We start from the raw sequence: 17,469 nt of genomic DNA, 5'->3' as shown, positions 1-17,469 counted from the left end.
GGGCTAGGAACTCAAGGTGCACTGGGGCAGCCCTAGCAGTCCAGTTAGAGTATCTGGACCCTACTCCCATCTGTGCTATCAAGGTGGAGAGAGAACATAAAAAATGGTGCTCATTAGCACCTCTGACCCCAGAGAGAATTCCAGTAGTTCCCTGCCTGTGTGTCAGTTACTCTAGGGTTAGTAAATGGATTTTTTTTTTTTTATCTCTAAGGCTGTAGTTGTCCTTTAAATTGCTTGGTTTTTGTTTTCATGTTGTTGTTGTTTGTTTTTGCTGTGCCTCAGGGCAGGGGAGACCCTTCAGTGGTATCTCCTTACTGTAGGCTTCACATCACTATAGGGTTCCTGTCATTACTGTGTCTGTGTCTCTTCTACCCTTCTCTATATGGTCTCTTCAGTGTTTGCTGTGTGGAAGCTGTTCAATCAGCCTCCAGTTCTTTTGAAGAAATTACTCTACATATAGGTGTAGATTTGGTGTCTCTTTGGGAGGAGGTGAATTAAGAGTCTTCCTATGCCACCATGTTGGACACTCTGGTCATGAGACTTTTATTCAAGATATTAAAAAGTTGCCGATTGAAATTGGTTTGAGTTTTTCTGGCTCTATTCTCTTGGCATAACCTCATGGAATAACTAAATAATTCGCATATAGTTTTTCCTCTAAATTTTGTATCAAAACAGTTGGATATATCTTGCTTGCTGTATTTTCCTGATGCACAGATTAAATATTTCAAATAAATTTCTCACGAAAACATAAACTACATTTTAATTCAATTTAAATGAAGAGAGAACTTTTTCACCAAAGTTTCTGGGGAAAGAATGGACCACTTTCTAAGTTACATACTTGGTTCAGTCACTGGGAACCTGCAAAATATTTGTATGTGGAAATGTTTATTTTCATTCTTGACTTTCTAGTTCTAGCACTACATAGGAATAAGGTTGAGTTTGTCTCTCACTCTGTCCTCTTACAATGTATTTATTTCTGCATTGACATGCTAGAGAGAAAACTAATTTATACATGGTTAGATGATGTATAAATTTATTTCAATACAAACTGAAAACCTACTGTACCAGTGTCAGCAATTAACCTTTACATGCTACTCAGGTTATCAAACCAGATATTTTCAGTGATTGGACATTCGAAATAGTGTAATGCCAATTGGTGTGAAAGTAGCTTATTTGCATTAATTAATGCAGAAAGGTCTGGTACATGAAAATATTTTTATTATAAAGAGTGGCATTGTCAATGAGGTTGGTACTTTAATCAGAGGTATATTATGGTGAAATTTCCATGTCAAATAATTAAGAAACTTTGATTATGGAGTATCATTGAAATGAAATTTTGTATTATAGACCTCTCATAAACTGAATTCTAAGATCAATTTGAAGGGGTTTGTCTGTAATGATCAGTTAATTTATCTAACATGGAATATATCAGAGATTGGTTTATTCTACTTATTCAAAGATCTCCTATTGTATAATACATTATATTCATCTTGTGCTGGCTATTGATAATGTTCAGCCCAGTTGGATTATATTCTGAGCACAGCAGTCCTACCTGGAATTGAGAAATGATGCCCAGGTAATTTTTGGTGTTACCTGCTTTTTAGACTTGAATCATCAACTATCCTTTTTCTTAAGTAAAATTAATGTATTATATGGAAACATGTTTACCTAATACAATCTCCTATTAGGTTTCTACTTACACACTATGCAGAAAGTATCACATTTCAATTCAGAGTGACTATACTATTTAGTTCAGAATGAATACATGATGAATACTAAAATAGCCAGGATAATATCCTATTTTTTTTCCAAATGGGAACCCAACTAGACCCAATTAGGGCAAGGAGAAATATAAATATTACTTTTACTATGTCTCTTCTGTGGCGATGGCTTTGTGATGCCTACAAGCTAACAGAATGACTAAATTCATTTTCTGGCAGATAGTGTTTTTTTTAATTAGTAGTAGTAAGTTTATTTTTATTTGTTTTATATAGGTTTGGGCATAAATAGAGATGAAGTCAAGCAACACCTAAACTTTATCTTTTTCACCAACATTTATATTTAGTTTCACCATCTCAAGTATGTTCCTGTGCTTACCACTTATTGTAATGGTGAAGTAATTAAAGAATACTACATAATTCATGTTTGTGGTAACACATTAAAACAGTCCTTGCCTGTTTGGAATCAGTAAGATTTAGACTGCAATCTTGGTTTTACTAACTGTATATCTTGGTGAATAATATCTAAGTTTACGATGAACATTAAGTGAGAAAACAAATGAAAGTAAATTAAAATACTGAAAAATATTAATATACCCTTAATCCCTCCGATGTTTACTTTCCCTTTCAACCAATACTTGATCAGCATTCACAAAGCTTTTTTCATATAATGTTTTAGGAAAATTTCTGTAGAGCTGCAGCTTAAAATTATATGAATTGTTTTTACTATATTCAAGTATTCTGATAGCTTAGTTCTTCACTGAATAATAAAAATTTTTCCAGCAACAGTCACTACTTACCCATCTTTTTTTTTTCAACGTTTATTTATTTTTGGGACAGAGAGAGACAGAGCATGAACGGGCGAGGGGCAGAGAGAGAGGGAGACACAGAATCGGAAACAGGCTCCAGGCTCTGAGCCATCAGAGCCTGACACGGGGCTCGAACTCCCGAACCGCGAGATCATGACCTGGCTGAAGTCGGACGCTTAACCGACTGCGCCACCCAGGCGCCCCCCTACTTACTCATCTTAAAAGGGATTCCATCATCCTAGAACAAGCTTGACGTCATCATACCACTTACTTCCAAGAGAAACAAGTGCCCTTTTACCTTTATTGTTTTTTTCTCTCCCTGGCATTTATTTGTAAACGCTATTAACTCAGAGACTTGCTTCCTCACACTGTAGTTAACTAACTGCTTGAGTCCATGGCAAATCCATAATCCTATTTTAAATATTCTCCAGGCCATGAAAATGCATGCTCTTTATACCAATTCGGCAGTTTAACTGCAGTGCAGAAAAAGCTTTGGCACCCTGAGATATAAACCTCTGGTTTAATCATAAATTACTGGAGTGCCCTGTTCTTGTTTCCTGTAAGCGTAACTCTCCTTGACACGAATCCCCATAGACGTGTTAAGTAATAACTGATATTCCAAGAAAAAAAAAATGTGAAAAACAGCTAAAGGAGAAGGGGATTTACATTTTTAATCTGATCTATTAGATCATCTTTCTAAAATGAAATCTCTCTTCACTGTGGTAATCACAATTAATTCATGCCTACTCCTGTCAATAAATCTTTGCATGATGGCTTAATAGGTCTTTCAGAAATGAATCTTTTGCAAAGCTGGAGCCGTGCTTCCTGTCCCAGCTCCCTGAAAGAGAATGTGCAGAGAGATTAAGTCACAATAATCAGACAGACGTGAGCTCAAATTGTGGCTCTGTCTGCTACTTAAACTTTCAGTGCTTCACTTATCGTGAGAATTGTGAATGATAGTATATATTTCTTACGGTGTACTTAAATGTTAATATATTTAAAGCACTCAGCTGAGTCCAGTGTATAGTATATGCTCAATTCAAAAATTGTTCTTGTTAACAGTTACAATCTTGAAAGCAATAAGATTAATTGATTCTTGGAAAGCCTATAGGTTTATAATCTGCAATTCCTAATTTAACCATGACCTGCAACAGAGTGCTCTATACTAATGTAATGCTTCTCAACCTTGTCACCCTGACTGGATCAAGAGCTCCTTGGGGACAGGAATTACATTTATTATGGCCTTGGCATTTGGCAAGGAACTGAACTTACGGGCTTGCACATAGTTAGTATTCAATAAATGTTTATAAATTGACAGATAAAATAGAGTAAAATAAAAATGATCAATTGATATTCTTTTGTATTTTACCCTATTTTTAAAATAATCTTTATTATTGCAAGCTTGTTTAAGTGTTTATTTATTTTTGAGAGCGAGAGAGAGCAAGGGAGGGGAACAGAGACAGGAAAAGAGAGAATCCCAAGCAGGTTCTGTGTGATAAGCGCAGAGCCCGATGAGTAGCTCGACCCCACGAACTATGAGATCATGACCTGAGCTGAAATCAGGAGTCAGAAACTGAACTGATTGAGCCACCCAGGTGACCCACAGTTTGTTTTTTTAATGGTACTAAGTGCAGGGCTTGCATCAAAGAAGTTGCTTAAAAGATGTTTGATAAACGAATGGAGGTAGCTAGCTTTCATTTACAGAACATGAATGCCACCATTCTGGATAACTTCTGTGTTTTTCTTGCATCCAAGTTCTGGCAAGTCTTAAATATGCTTATTTTTTGTTTCTTTCTTCCAGTAATATAGCATGCTATGTCTATATTACCAATACTGGTGATCTTTATTATTTGTGGATTCCAGATTTCCAAATTTAGTTGTTTTCTAAAATTTACTTATAACCTCAAGATCAATACTCTGTGTTTCTTAGGCATTTCCAGACACATGCAGACCTGCAAAACATTTGGGCTGCCTGATACATACTTGCTGAGCTGAGATCAAACAGGATGACACTCTGACTTCTTGTTTTAGCTATCATACGGTGAATTAGTGTCCTTTTCATAGTCCTTTTAGTGCTCTGCTTTTCACAGTTGTATTTTGTGTTGATGCATTTGCTGTTTAAAATACCCCCCAAGCACAGTGCTGAAGTGCTCTCTAGTGTTGTGGCTAGGTACAAGAGGCTGTGATATGCTTTACAGAGAAAGCACATGTGTTAGATAAACTTTATTCAGGCATGAGTTGTAATGCTGCTCCAGGAGTTCAGAGTTAATGAATCAACAATATTAAATATTAAATAGCGTCTTTCAAAAGAAATACACATGAAACAATGTTATGTACTGATTGGTTGATGGAAATGTTGTGACCAGAGACTCATAGGAAACTAGCTGTGTATTTCTTCTAGGAGGCGATGGTTCTGTATTTGCTAATTCAGAGTTTGCGATGACTTACAGCACAAAACTACAGCAAATAAGGAGAACCAATTATCCTACCCTTAGCAATGAACACTTAGTAATCAACCTCTTCTTGAGGTTCCAAAGTAACGTAGAAAAGATAGGGATGAGACTGGATTGCAGGATCTTATGAAGCTTTCTGTTCCACCCAAAATCTTTGGCATCATGAGATTTAATAATTGGACATCCCAAGGCTAGGTTCCAGAAGTAAGCTTTGATCAAGTTGTTACATAGTATTTCTTAAGTTTGCCCCACTCGCACTACCTTTGCCATAACCCTTCACACTCCCTAACAGGCAGTGGAACATCACTTGCAGAGATGCGATGAATATGTGATTTCGGGCTGTGAAATATCTTTCTCCCCAAGGATCTCATCAGACGTTCACTTTGGCTCTCATTATGCAGCAGCCAATCATTACAGGAAAAAGACTGTTCCTAACCTTCATGACTCGATCTTTATCCTCTCATCCTGCAATAAAACCTACGTAGCTAATGTAGAAGAGGAATTTGGGATAAAAGGAAATGAGGAAATGATAAAAATAATAGACATCCTATCCACGGAGTAGGAGGGAGAAGGAGAGAGAAAGATTGGGGGAGAGAGAGAAAGAGAGAGAGAAATGCAGATTAACACAGTGTTAGATCAGTGCACCTTAATAAAGATGTTCAGTAAAGCTAAATCAAATTCTCTTTGGAAAAATCCCCCTTTTGAAATCTCTGCAGCACTATGCAAACAAATGTATGAAAGGAAACTTCTACCTCTAAACCCTGTTCAAGATCCTTCCTACTTTATACTTATTATATTCTATTGTGGGCATAGAATACTATTTTAATTATGGAAAGTTATAAAACAGGAAGTGTTTGAGATCTGCTGGAAGTATACACACACACACACACACACACACACACACACACACACACACACTCCAAAGACAAGTGGACTCAGAGGAAAGCCCTAAACTAGGAATAAATGGTTAGTTTCTAGTTACCTGTAGACGGCAGACTACTGGCTTTGTGAGACACCTGTAAAAGAGGTGAAACCCCGCAACTGGTTACTTCAGCTTTCTGTGAGTCTGAAGACAAGTTAAGATTAATTTTATTGTGGACTTCCACCTCAACACATGAACTATGGGGGGAAAATGTTGTACTGGGCGAAGAACTATGAAGCAAAAAGTGGGTTTATATATCCCCCTTTCCAAAGTACATCATTTGGAGGACATCATTTGGAGACCTTTCAATTCATGCATTGAGAAGAGTCAGCAAAATCTATAATAAGAATTACAGGAAGAGAGCAAAATTCAGTGGTTATATCTGGTTTTGTCTTAGTTGTTTTGGCCTCCTTTGACTAAAACAGTAATGCCCAGGAACTCTTTCTCTCAAGATGCCTGTGAACCTAGAATTCAGCTAGAGTGTGTTGGCTAATTAACAGGCAGGATGAAGAGACGAACTCCTTTTACCCATAACGTCATTGACACATTTGTCTGCTTGGAAGACAAAGTGCTCACTTGGCAGTTTGCTTTGGCAACAGAACTTTCTGAGATGGGGAAAAAATGTTTATAGAGGTGGTCACATTTCTTATCTTTTTGTCAGCTCTTGTAGTAAATTCAAGGTTTAAAATTTGTAGTCAAATATGGAATTTTATAGCATAAAGTGTGAATGCCAAAATAGCAACCAGGAAAAGTTATTTTTGCTTCTGCAACTCTACAGCAAAGGCAATCTTAGATTTAATAGTTATTTTAAAAGGAATGGGAGAATAAAGCTTCATTATAAAACACAATACTATAATAAATGGTGGAAGAATTGTGATTTTAATGCAAATAGACAATGCTAGTATTGTCTTACCAAAATATGTGGCCAATCATGTTTAATTGAAGCTATTATTGCAAAAGGAAGAAATAGCAATTTGACTTCTAGGGAGTTTTAATTGACAGTATTATAATATTTGTGCAGTGTACATCCAGTACTGGAATAAAAGAAGCTTTTATAATTGTGTGCTGAGAAAAGAAAGTAACAATATAAGTTTTCCCCAAAGATGTCCTAGCAGGGGGGAAAAAAAGTAAAAGTTCAGGATATACAGCAGGAATGTGTCTAATGTGATTGAAGCATAGACTAGGTAAAGGGAAGTAGTGGATGGTAAAGCTGGAAAAGTGTGTAGAAACCAAAGTACCAAAATCCTTGAACATCAATGAAGCTTGAACTTTATTTTATAGGCAATGAGGAATCATTTGGTATTTTAAACAAGACAGCAATATAATCACAATTATATTAAGTATGGACTAGGTTGAATAAAGGGTTGGAAGGACAGTCAGAGGAGTCATGAGGCTTCTGGAGTAAGGCTCAGAACTGGAACAGTTCACATTTGATTTCTCTCTAAAATCAATTCTTGGACTTCCCGGATTTTATTAAGAACATATCCACAACTTAAGATAGAGCTTTTATTGCAACCTAGGGTCCCTAACTCTTTTTTTCTTTTAATTTCAGATTTTTCATTATTCCTATACTGCTTCATATGTGATTTACAACATACACACAAGGTAAGTTCTTTGATTCTGGTCTTCATTAGCAGTTGTCCAACTAAATTATTGGTGTAAATGTCAATTTGTTCATGTAAAAATATTTACCTTTTTTCAAGGGAAGTTTGGGAGTTAAATCCTCCAGAAGTAGAGGACTCCATCTTGCAGTATGCAGCCTGGGGTGTCCAAGGCCAGCAGCTGGTAAGCACAGGCATGTGTATTCACCAAACACTGTCAGCCATGGCCCCGTAGAAAACGTTTACAGAAGCCACTTCCTTTTTCAAACTGTCCTGTTATACTTGATGTTTTCTATTTACCTTCCATCTTCCATCTGGTATTCCAGTTTAAGAATATATAAAATAATACAGGTATTATTTTATTAATTAATTAAAAAAAAAGGTTTATAAATCATGGAACCTAGAAGAGATCCAAGAGGTCTAGTTCTGTGGAATTTCCATTACATAACATTGTCAAGTTTATTCTTTCTTTAAAATTTTTTTAATGTTTATTTCTGACAGATAGAGACAAGCATGAGTGGGGGTGGGGGCAGAAAGAGGGAGACACAGAATCAGAAACAGGCTCCAGGCTCTGAGATTTCAGCACAGAGCCTGACGCGGGGCTCGAACCCACAAACTGCGAGATCATGACCTGAGCTGAAGTCAGATGCTTAAGTGACTGAGCCACCCAGGTGCCCCATCGTCGTCTATTTATTCTTAATGCATTATTCAGAGTAAAAATTTAAGACAGAAGTCTACACTTGACACTGGTTTCTTAGGGGAAGATTTCTTGTCATATTACATTTTGAAATTATCACCAACTCAAAAAGAGCATTACTGAGGCATAAAAGCAGTTTGACCAACACTATATTTTTGTCCATGTCTCATGGTGAAAGTATAAAGACCTTAAGGGGATATTGCTCAGGAAGTGGTATTGCTTGGTTATATGGCATGTGAACGCTCAAATGCAGTACATGCTGCCAAACTGACTTCTAAATTGCTTGAATATTTATATGCAGACCAGCGACACTTTGAGAATTCCCGTTGGTACTATATTCTCACCAATGCCTTCTTTTTCCATATTATCATATTGTTTCTTAATAATGACATTATTGCTTCTTCCATTCCAATTTTTATACTTTCTGTCTTATTAAGATGTGCTTGCTCTACTTACCCTATGAATGTGGCTAGGTTTGGTGTGGTATTTATGTGTGTATGGGAGAGATTTTTAAGAACTCATCCTATTATGGTAATAAAATTAAGTTTTGCATTTTTAAAATTAGTTTCAATAATTTATACATTTCTTTTTTTTAATCAAAAAAATTTTTAATGTTTATTTATTTCGGAGACAGAGACAGAGCATGAGTGGGGGAGGGGCAGAGAGAGAGGGAGATACAGAATCCAAAGCAGGCTCTAGGCTCTGAGCTGTCAGCACAGAGCCTGATGTGGGGCTCGAACTCACAGACCGAGAGATCATGACCTGAGCCAAAGTCGGACGCTCAACCGACTGAGCCACGTAGGCGCCCCAATAATTTATACATTTCTAAAAATCCATCTCACCTAAACTTCCACTGGTTAGCATAATGTTTTTATCCCCTTTTACAGCATTTTTTAAATCTTTGTATTTTGTACTTTCTTCTTTTCCTATGTTATTTAGAAGTACTTTCTTCTTTTCATGATCAACTTTGATATTTGTAAACTTCACATATGTCTTCTCAAAGGCCAAATTTTAAATTTATACAGTCTTCTATTATAATGTTAGCATTTTATTTTTCTTTTCTAATACAGAAATGCTGATTCTATATTTTCTCTAAATTTTGCTTTATCTTCATCCTGCAAGTTTGATAATAATATTTTATTAGTATTTAATTTGAATATTATTTCATTGTTCATGTATGTTCTTCTTTTCACATGGGCTATTTTGATCTTTGTTTTTAAGTTTACAGAAATGTAGAATTAGTTTTAAAACTATATATGGAGTTCATAAACATCTTTGTAATAAACTATCTATTATCTAGTTTATAAACTTTGAAGTTTATAAGACTTGATTTTTACCTTATAATAAACTAACGTTTTCATGTGATAGGTGTAGTGTTTAATATATGCATATTAGATCTATCTTGATAATTACATTTTTAAGACTTTTATTTCTTTGCTGGTGATAGTGGGTGTGGTCTTTTACTTTAGCATGCTATCAGTTTTGCATTATGTAATTTAAACTATGATTTTAAGAGTGAGGCGGTTTAAATGGTAAATAAATCTTTCAGGATGGAATTGTTGATACTCTTATCAATATAGTATCCTACTTGCCTTTAATGGTTCTAATTGACCAACCCTAACTCTGACTTTTAGGAGAGTCCATGAAGGGAAGTTAAAATCCTCTAGATTTTTTTTTTTTTTTGAATTGTTGCTTCAACAACGGCTGGTTGGGCTAAGGTGTGTTTCTTATTGCCTATGGGCCTCAAATTCCTCATTATAAAACAGAAATGTCTGCATCATCATCTCATTATGATAATTAATTTGGGAAATCTAAATATTCCCCTTAGTGAAGTATACATTATTATTTTTATTTCATTTTATAAATCTAAGAAATACTTTTATAGGCTGATTGGTGAGATAGGGAGGTAGTACAAGATATGCCACATCTCAAGAAGGCTGTAGAATAATATATTGCTATTAAATAGTGCTTCTGTTCGTTAGAAAAGCTTCTCCACCTAAAATATTCTAGAATTGAATATACCTGTGATAGAACCTCTGCTAGTGATTGGCCATGTGATCTTGGCCAAATCTTTTTTCCTCTTAGTACCTCATTTTCATCAGCAGAAAAGTGAGGACCTTTGACCATGCTTGTTGGCTTTGTTCATGGAATATGATATATTTTTATATATCCATAATATATATATATATTATGCTACATAATATATTTTTAAATATTATATTTTTAAAAAAGAATGAAATTATTTTTAAAAATATTTTCGAATGACTGGAATAAAGAAGGGGAAGCATGAGAGGTTGAAAAGGGTTGTAGAGTAATTGCCTTAGCAGATTTTCTTCTTTTTTTTTTTTTTTGTTGTTTCTTTCTTCCTCCCTCCCTCCCTCTCTCTCTCTCTTTCTTTTTTTCTTTTCTTTTCTTTCTTTCTTTCTTTCTTTCTTTCTTTCTTTCTTTCTTTCTTTCTTTCTTCTTTCTTTCTTTTTTTTTCTTTCTTTCCTTCCTTCCTTCCTTCCTCCCTCCCTCCCTCCCTCCCTCCCTCCCTCCCTCTCTTCCTTCTTTCCTTCCTTTTTTTCTTTTCTTTTGTTTTTTCTTTTCTTTCTTCTATAGTTTTCCACTCTGAAGTATGTCCAGAGTCAACTGTGCAGTAGATGACTGTTTTAGAGTAAGAAATACATTTTTCACATGCAGAAATAACTTTCATTGTATCTTGGTGGATGTGTTCCTTAAACATGTAAACTAGTTGTTTGATGGAATATTAAAAAAAGGAAACTATTTTCAACATAGAAAAAATCAACAATAAAATAATTTTTTATTTAAAAAAATTTTTTAACGTTTATATATTTTTGAGAGAAACAGAGCATGAGCAGGTGAGGGGCAGAGAGAGAGAGAGAGGGAGACACAGAATCCGAAGCAGGCTCCAGGCTCTGAGCTGTCTGCACAGAACCCGACTCCAGGCTCCAACCCACAGACCACGAGATCATGACCTGAGCTGAAGCTGGATGCCCAACTGACATAGCCACCCAGGATTCCCAATAATTTTTTTGAAAGGATATTTATTTTGAGAGAGAGAGAGAGAGAGAGTGCATAAGCAAGGGAGGAGGGTCAGAGAGAGAGAAAGAGAATCCCAAGCGGTTTTTTGTTGTCAGCGTACAGCCTGACATGGGGCTCAAACTCATGAACTGTGAGATTGTGACCTGAGCCAAAATCAAGAGTTTGATGCTTAACCAACTGAGCCACCCAGGCACCCCTTATCCCTGGTCTTTAGTCCCCTACATGTTTAACATGGCTTTAGGAACTCAGACAAAGAAGACTTTGGGAAAACAAAGGTTTACCAAAAATATTGAAAGAAGCATACACAAAGTTGCCAGACATTAGAAGCTGCTTAAACATCTTTACACTTGTATTTCACAAAGAAATCCTATATAACACTGTATTCACTGTGATATCCACACTGAATGGTTGAATGATTGATTAAATAATTATGAAGGAAACAAGCTAGTCATTTAAAATGCAGTGAATGATAAACATCATGCTTGCCTTTATCTTTTTCATATTCAAAAATTTTTAGAACAGTGTCTTTCGTATACATATATAGATCTGTCTTAGATCCATTCCATTACGATATTCCTAAAAAGTGGCAGCAGAAACTGCCTAGGATATGCTAGATATGGAGATGCCAGGTTGGATTCAGAGAAGGCATGAATCATTGTAGGGCTCTGGTGAGTGAGCAGCAAAAAATGGGCACTTGCTCTAGTTTTACCTGTTTTACTCTGATGCCATCAACAAGAGAGCTGGTCCATTAGGCCAAAGGCAAATTCCCAACACAGAAATTTCCAGAAACCAAAAACCCAAGACAGTTTCATGTTTTTCTCACTGGAGAGTCCTTCAGAAAATCTTGGAAACTTTCATGAGTTTTATATAAGTCTCATTCTCCTAGCATCAGAGGTACCAAAATTTGTGCCAAAGTAATAGTTTGACACCCTGAGGGAAGCTGTATTAATTGCTGGCATGTTCTTTAATGCTTCCTACTTGTTATGGATTGTTTTTCAGTATAGTTGAGAAAATAATAAAAAGGACTAAAAATTTATAAAAATCATAGATCCTCTCATGGGAGTCATTTTTTTAGGTAGTTAATTCCTGGGTCCATTTCTTACTAAATGTTGACCTTAAGAATATTACTTAATTTCTGTATGCCTTACTCTCCTTATCTTTAAAATGGTGGGGAACTGGAGAGTGTTATGTTAAGTGAAATAAGTCATACAGAGAAAGACAGATACCCTATGTTTTCACTCTTACGTGGATCCTGAGAAACTTAACAGAAGTCCATGGCAGAGGGGAAGGAAAAAAAAAAGTTAGAGAGGGAGGGAGCCAAACCATGAGAGACTCTTAAAAACTGAGAACAGGGGCGCCTGGGTGGCGCAGTCGGTTAAGCATCCGACTTCAGCCAGGTCACGATCTCGCGGTCCGTGAGTTCGAGCCCCGCGTCGGGCTCTGGGCTGATGGCTCGGAGCCTGGAGCCTGTTTCCGATTCTGTGTCTCCCTCTCCCTCTGCCCCTCCCCCGTTCATGCTCTGTTTCTCTCTGTCCCAAAAATAAATAAACGTTGGAAAAAAAAAATGAGAACAAACTGAGGATTGATGCGGGGGTAGGAGGGAGGGGAGGGTGGGTGATGGGTATTGAGGAGGACACCTGCTGGGATGAGCACTGGTGTTGTATGGAAATCAATTTGACAATAAATTTCATATTAAAAAAATAAATTAATTAAATTAAATTAAAAAAAAATAAAACGGTGAGAGTAGTGGTACTTCACCAATAGTGCTAGTCTGGTGTTTAACATATAAGCATAAAGCACATTGACTAATATCTTGCATATAGTATTTTAGAGGTTAATTTTTACTATTTTTTAAAAAAATATTTTTTAGGTTTATTTATTTATTTTGGGAGAGAGAGAGAGAGAGAGAGAGAATTAGCAGAAGAGGGGCAGAGAGAAAGAGGGGGACAGAGGATCTGAAGTGGGCTCCGAGCTGAGAGCAGAGAGCCTGATGCCTGTGGGGCTCGAACTCACAAATCATGAGATCATGACCTGAGCCAAAGCTGGATGCTTTATTGACTAAGCCACCCAGACACCCCTAAAATGATTTTTAAAAGTATCTTTGTCACTTGAATTTTAACTTGTTTGGGAATTTTTGTTTCACTAGTTTTGAGGAGAATGAAGTCTAAGTTCTTTGTCATGGCATATCCCAAAATCCTTTGGGTAAGTTTTGGGATAAAGTCCGTATTTGTCAAGGTTATCCTTGGTGTGCATGTAAACATAGATTCAATATAAATTAAAGGATGCATCTCTACAAATGGCTAATTGTCCATTTCACGTGAGTATGACAGACTTTGTCAATATTTGAAGCCATCAGCAAACTTGGCAATATGATTTTATTAGATGAGTCATTATAATACTTTAATTAGTTTTGCATTAAATTAATTAAAGAGGCCTGTAGCGTTTATAAACTAAGGACAATTAACTCCCCATCCTTAAATCTCTGTTTTTAATTTTATTTGCTATGAAAGAAATCCCTGGTTGTAGAGAAGAGAGGTAAGAGGTTGATATAATTTGTAGATAAAGAGGGTCTGAATTAGAATCAAAGGGAAAATTTTTCAGTACCAGTGAGATGGGGGAAGGCATTTTGCAGGTGGTAAACTTTGTGGGGAAAAAAAAGAAACAAAACTGACACCATACAACATTATTGACACGTACAACATGTACGCTCTAAATAACGTTTAGAGCAGGTTGTGAGTAGACTACTATAGCGGTTATAAAACAAAATGAAGTGTCCCAAAACATGTATACCAAACATATGTGTACTATATGTATACATGGATGTGGATGTGGATTCTCTGTAAAGGGAAGAAGATTTTAAGGAATCAGCTCATGCAACCGTGGGGCAGTCTGGCAAGCTGAAAACTCAGATGAGAGTTCATTTTATAATCTTGAGCAGATGTCTTGAGGCAGAAGGCCTTCTTTAGGAAACCTGTTTTTTGCTGTTAAAGCCTTCAACTGATTGGATAAGGACCACTCACATTATTCTCTTCTAAAAATCAACTGATTGTAAATGTCAATCACATCTACAAACTGCTTTTACAAGACGTGTTTGACTAAGCAGTCAGACACCGTAACCTAGCCACGCTGACACATAAAATTAGCCATCATGGCATAGTAACCGCTTGATTTGATTCCCACTTGTCCTTTCCTACAGTAACACACTTTAATTCAGATCATCGTCTTTCACATAAATATCCCTCTTCACTCGCTGGCCACTCTAATCCATCCAGCATCCATAGAGGTATGTGTTAAAAATGCAGATTCTTAACAGCTCCCACAGGTGATAAAATGTCATTGCTATGACACACAAGATGCAGCTAAGGTGACACATCCTGTGGCTCCTGCCACTCCACTGCAGAGCAGAAGCACAGGTTTTTTTCTCTACCTGAACCAAAACTCTGTAATCTCGAGAGTGATTACACCCTCTGAGTGTCCTCTCCCGCATAATGTTTGTGCCTTTGAATCATTCTCTTTGGTGTATCCCCTCATTGTTTTCTTTTCATTAGATGTCTTTGTCAAATACTAAAATGCAAAATGCTAACATATTCCTCTTCTCTGATAATCCCCCCCCCTGAATTTCTACAGGCTAAGTGAATTGCTTGCTTCTCAGGAGTCTAACTTTCTTCTATTTTATCTCAAATCATTTAAGATTTTATTTATTCACATTGCTGTCTTTCACCACTGACTTCCAGTCATTTCCAGAGCATATGGAATACAGAATATGCTAACATTTCCCTCCCTCCCTCTCACCTAAGCCCTCCCTTCCTCTATGTCTCTTTCTTTTCCTCCTCTTCCTCCTTCTTCTATGTAAAACTCATTTTAGCCCAAGGCAAAATGTAAATTTAATGAGTATCTGGTTGCATTAAGAAATTAATGAAAGGCTGACAGTGGTTTGTGTGGACGATCAGATACAGCAAAGAGTTTTGAGGACGGCATGATGTGAAGCGTAGTCATGCATGAAAGGTTGGGTCTGGTCAAAGAGTTTGTGTTAGACTGTAAGTAATTGAGTTTAGAGGCAGAGAGCTAAGTTTAGAGGCTACTATAATCTGGAAATGATTTGGTAAAAAATATATTTAAGAGATAAGTATGTCAAGTATTTAACTGAGATATAAAACTTGATCACAGTCAAGTAATAAAAATTGTCTTCTACTCATTCACGTACATTAAGTTATACAAATATGATTTATCAATGTATTTCTACACTTAATATACAAGTGTATTCCTCAATCTCATTTTAGACTCCCAATTTTTTAAGCCACTTTATTGAGAACAAATAAAGATTGATACATACAGATGGCTGCACTTTGCATTGAGTACAAACAAAAAAGTGTACATATTTTGTGTAAAACTTGAGCTGAAGAGAAGTGTATACCTGTGAAACAATCATCACATTCAATACCATAAATGTATCCATCAAGTCCAAAAGTTTCCCACTGCCCTATTTATTTTTTGTGTGTGATGAGAACATTTAACATAACGTAGATTCCTTCTTTGATATTGCTAATATCTTTTCAATCTATTCAGGCTAAACTAACATCACTATACCCATCCTTCCAGTGGCATTAACCTTTAAAAATATTCAGTGTTTTACTCATCACAATCTAGGTATTTGGGAAATTACTTTTTCTATATTTTATTACCTATATTATTGAAAAATGTAATGTTTTAGGTAATTCTCCAAGTACAAATACAAAGTCACAACCTTTCCCATCACCTGCATTTTTGTTATTACTAGTATTGCTTTAAAATTGATAATAAACTCTTCAGTGTTTAGCAATGGTTCCATGCCTCCAGGAAATTTTCAGTTTCCTTGATGTAATTGTTTACATTTAATAGTTCATTAATGGAAATTTTGAACCATTTCCTTGACTTTTCTAGTATGACCTTAGTCCTCATTGGTTTAAGGGAGGTGTTTAAAGCAGCGTTTTTCAAACATGTCATCGAAATCTCATGTTTCCTAGTAAATACTGAAATGTTTTTACTGGACATTCCATTAAGTAGTTTTTAAGTATAAAAGTTATTAGTTTAATTATTATTAACATATGTTTGGTAAATATATGATAAACATATACAAATATACTGTAAATAAGAGATACATATGTATATACCCATGCACGCCACAAATGCACACAGACACACACACACACACCTGCTGCTGACTTCATGTATATTTTGGGATGAAAGGCTTAGGCCTGAAGTTGTAGCATATTCGAGGGGTCCCAAGTAGATGAAGACAGGGCCAATAAGAGTCAAAATCTAGTTCAAGTCAGTACTTCACAGTAGTGTGTGAGATGGTCATTGCTAGTACATTAATTGCTACAGGAAAACTGCTACACCCTGAAACCGGAAAATTTACATCCTTAACATCCTCAACTATTTATTGCAATGACTATTTCCATATAAATGAATTTTGAGCATTTTTTTACCTCATTCATCTTCATTAGTGGAGATGACTGTTATCTGTAACAAAATTTAATGTTCCTGTTTTTTGTTACAGAAAATAAAAGCAATTCCTCTTAGCACATTTAGTACTAGGCACCCCTAAAGTCAAATGGGTCTCACTTCAAATTTGACATAAGGAAAGTCAGTATCAAGAAGCTGATATAATTTCTTTACTCAGTATTAGACTGGAAAGAATCCAGTGAACCATAATAGGATAACTGCTTGGGTTTAACAAAAATAATAAAAACACCCTTAAAATGTCCCGAACATCTTGACTGGTAAATTTGTAGTATATTGAGGTATATGTTTACATTAATATAGTATGTATGTAAATATGACAGGAAATACATTCTCATACAAGTAAAATACCATAACAGTGTAGGTGTATGCATAGAAAAGGAAAAAGAAATATGCAATTACCATATATACTGTAAAGGAAAATTAACTTGCAATTGCTGTAAAAATTACCTACCCACATATCAATTAAGCACTCATGTAGACCGCTTGTGCCTTGTATTTAAATAGTATATTTATGACTTCTACCTAAAGTCAGAGATTTTTCAAAGAAATAGAAAATAAAGTTCTGATTCTCTATAAGCATACATTTCCTCTAAAGTGTTGCATATTTCAGTGTAAGGAGAATCTGAGCAACTTGCATACTGTTAGTTGTACTCTTACTGCTTTTAAGCTATCTGTACTGGCTTTAGTAAAAACGTTTGGTGGAGCGCCTGACTGGTTCA

General features: G+C 35.9%; 1 protein-coding gene across 4 annotated transcripts in view; it reads left to right on the top strand.

The window, feature by feature from the left end:
• Positions 1 to 17,469, top strand: part of DPP10 (dipeptidyl peptidase like 10) — a 1,363,298-nt gene that overhangs the window by 1,193,951 nt on the left and 151,878 nt on the right. For all 4 annotated transcript variants that reach the window (XM_019837999.3, XM_045033696.1, XM_019838002.3 and 1 more), the window contains exons 6-7: positions 7,455 to 7,507; positions 7,606 to 7,687. In XM_019837999.3, the coding sequence (XP_019693558.1) occupies positions 7,455 to 7,507; positions 7,606 to 7,687 (135 nt within the window). The remainder of the gene's footprint in view (positions 1 to 7,454; positions 7,508 to 7,605; positions 7,688 to 17,469) is intronic.

Source organism: Felis catus, chromosome C1 (genome assembly GCF_018350175.1).
Source record: "Felis catus isolate Fca126 chromosome C1, F.catus_Fca126_mat1.0, whole genome shotgun sequence".
Lineage (NCBI taxonomy): Eukaryota > Metazoa > Chordata > Mammalia > Carnivora > Felidae > Felis > Felis catus.
This window is presented reverse-complemented; position numbering and strand designations above follow the sequence as displayed.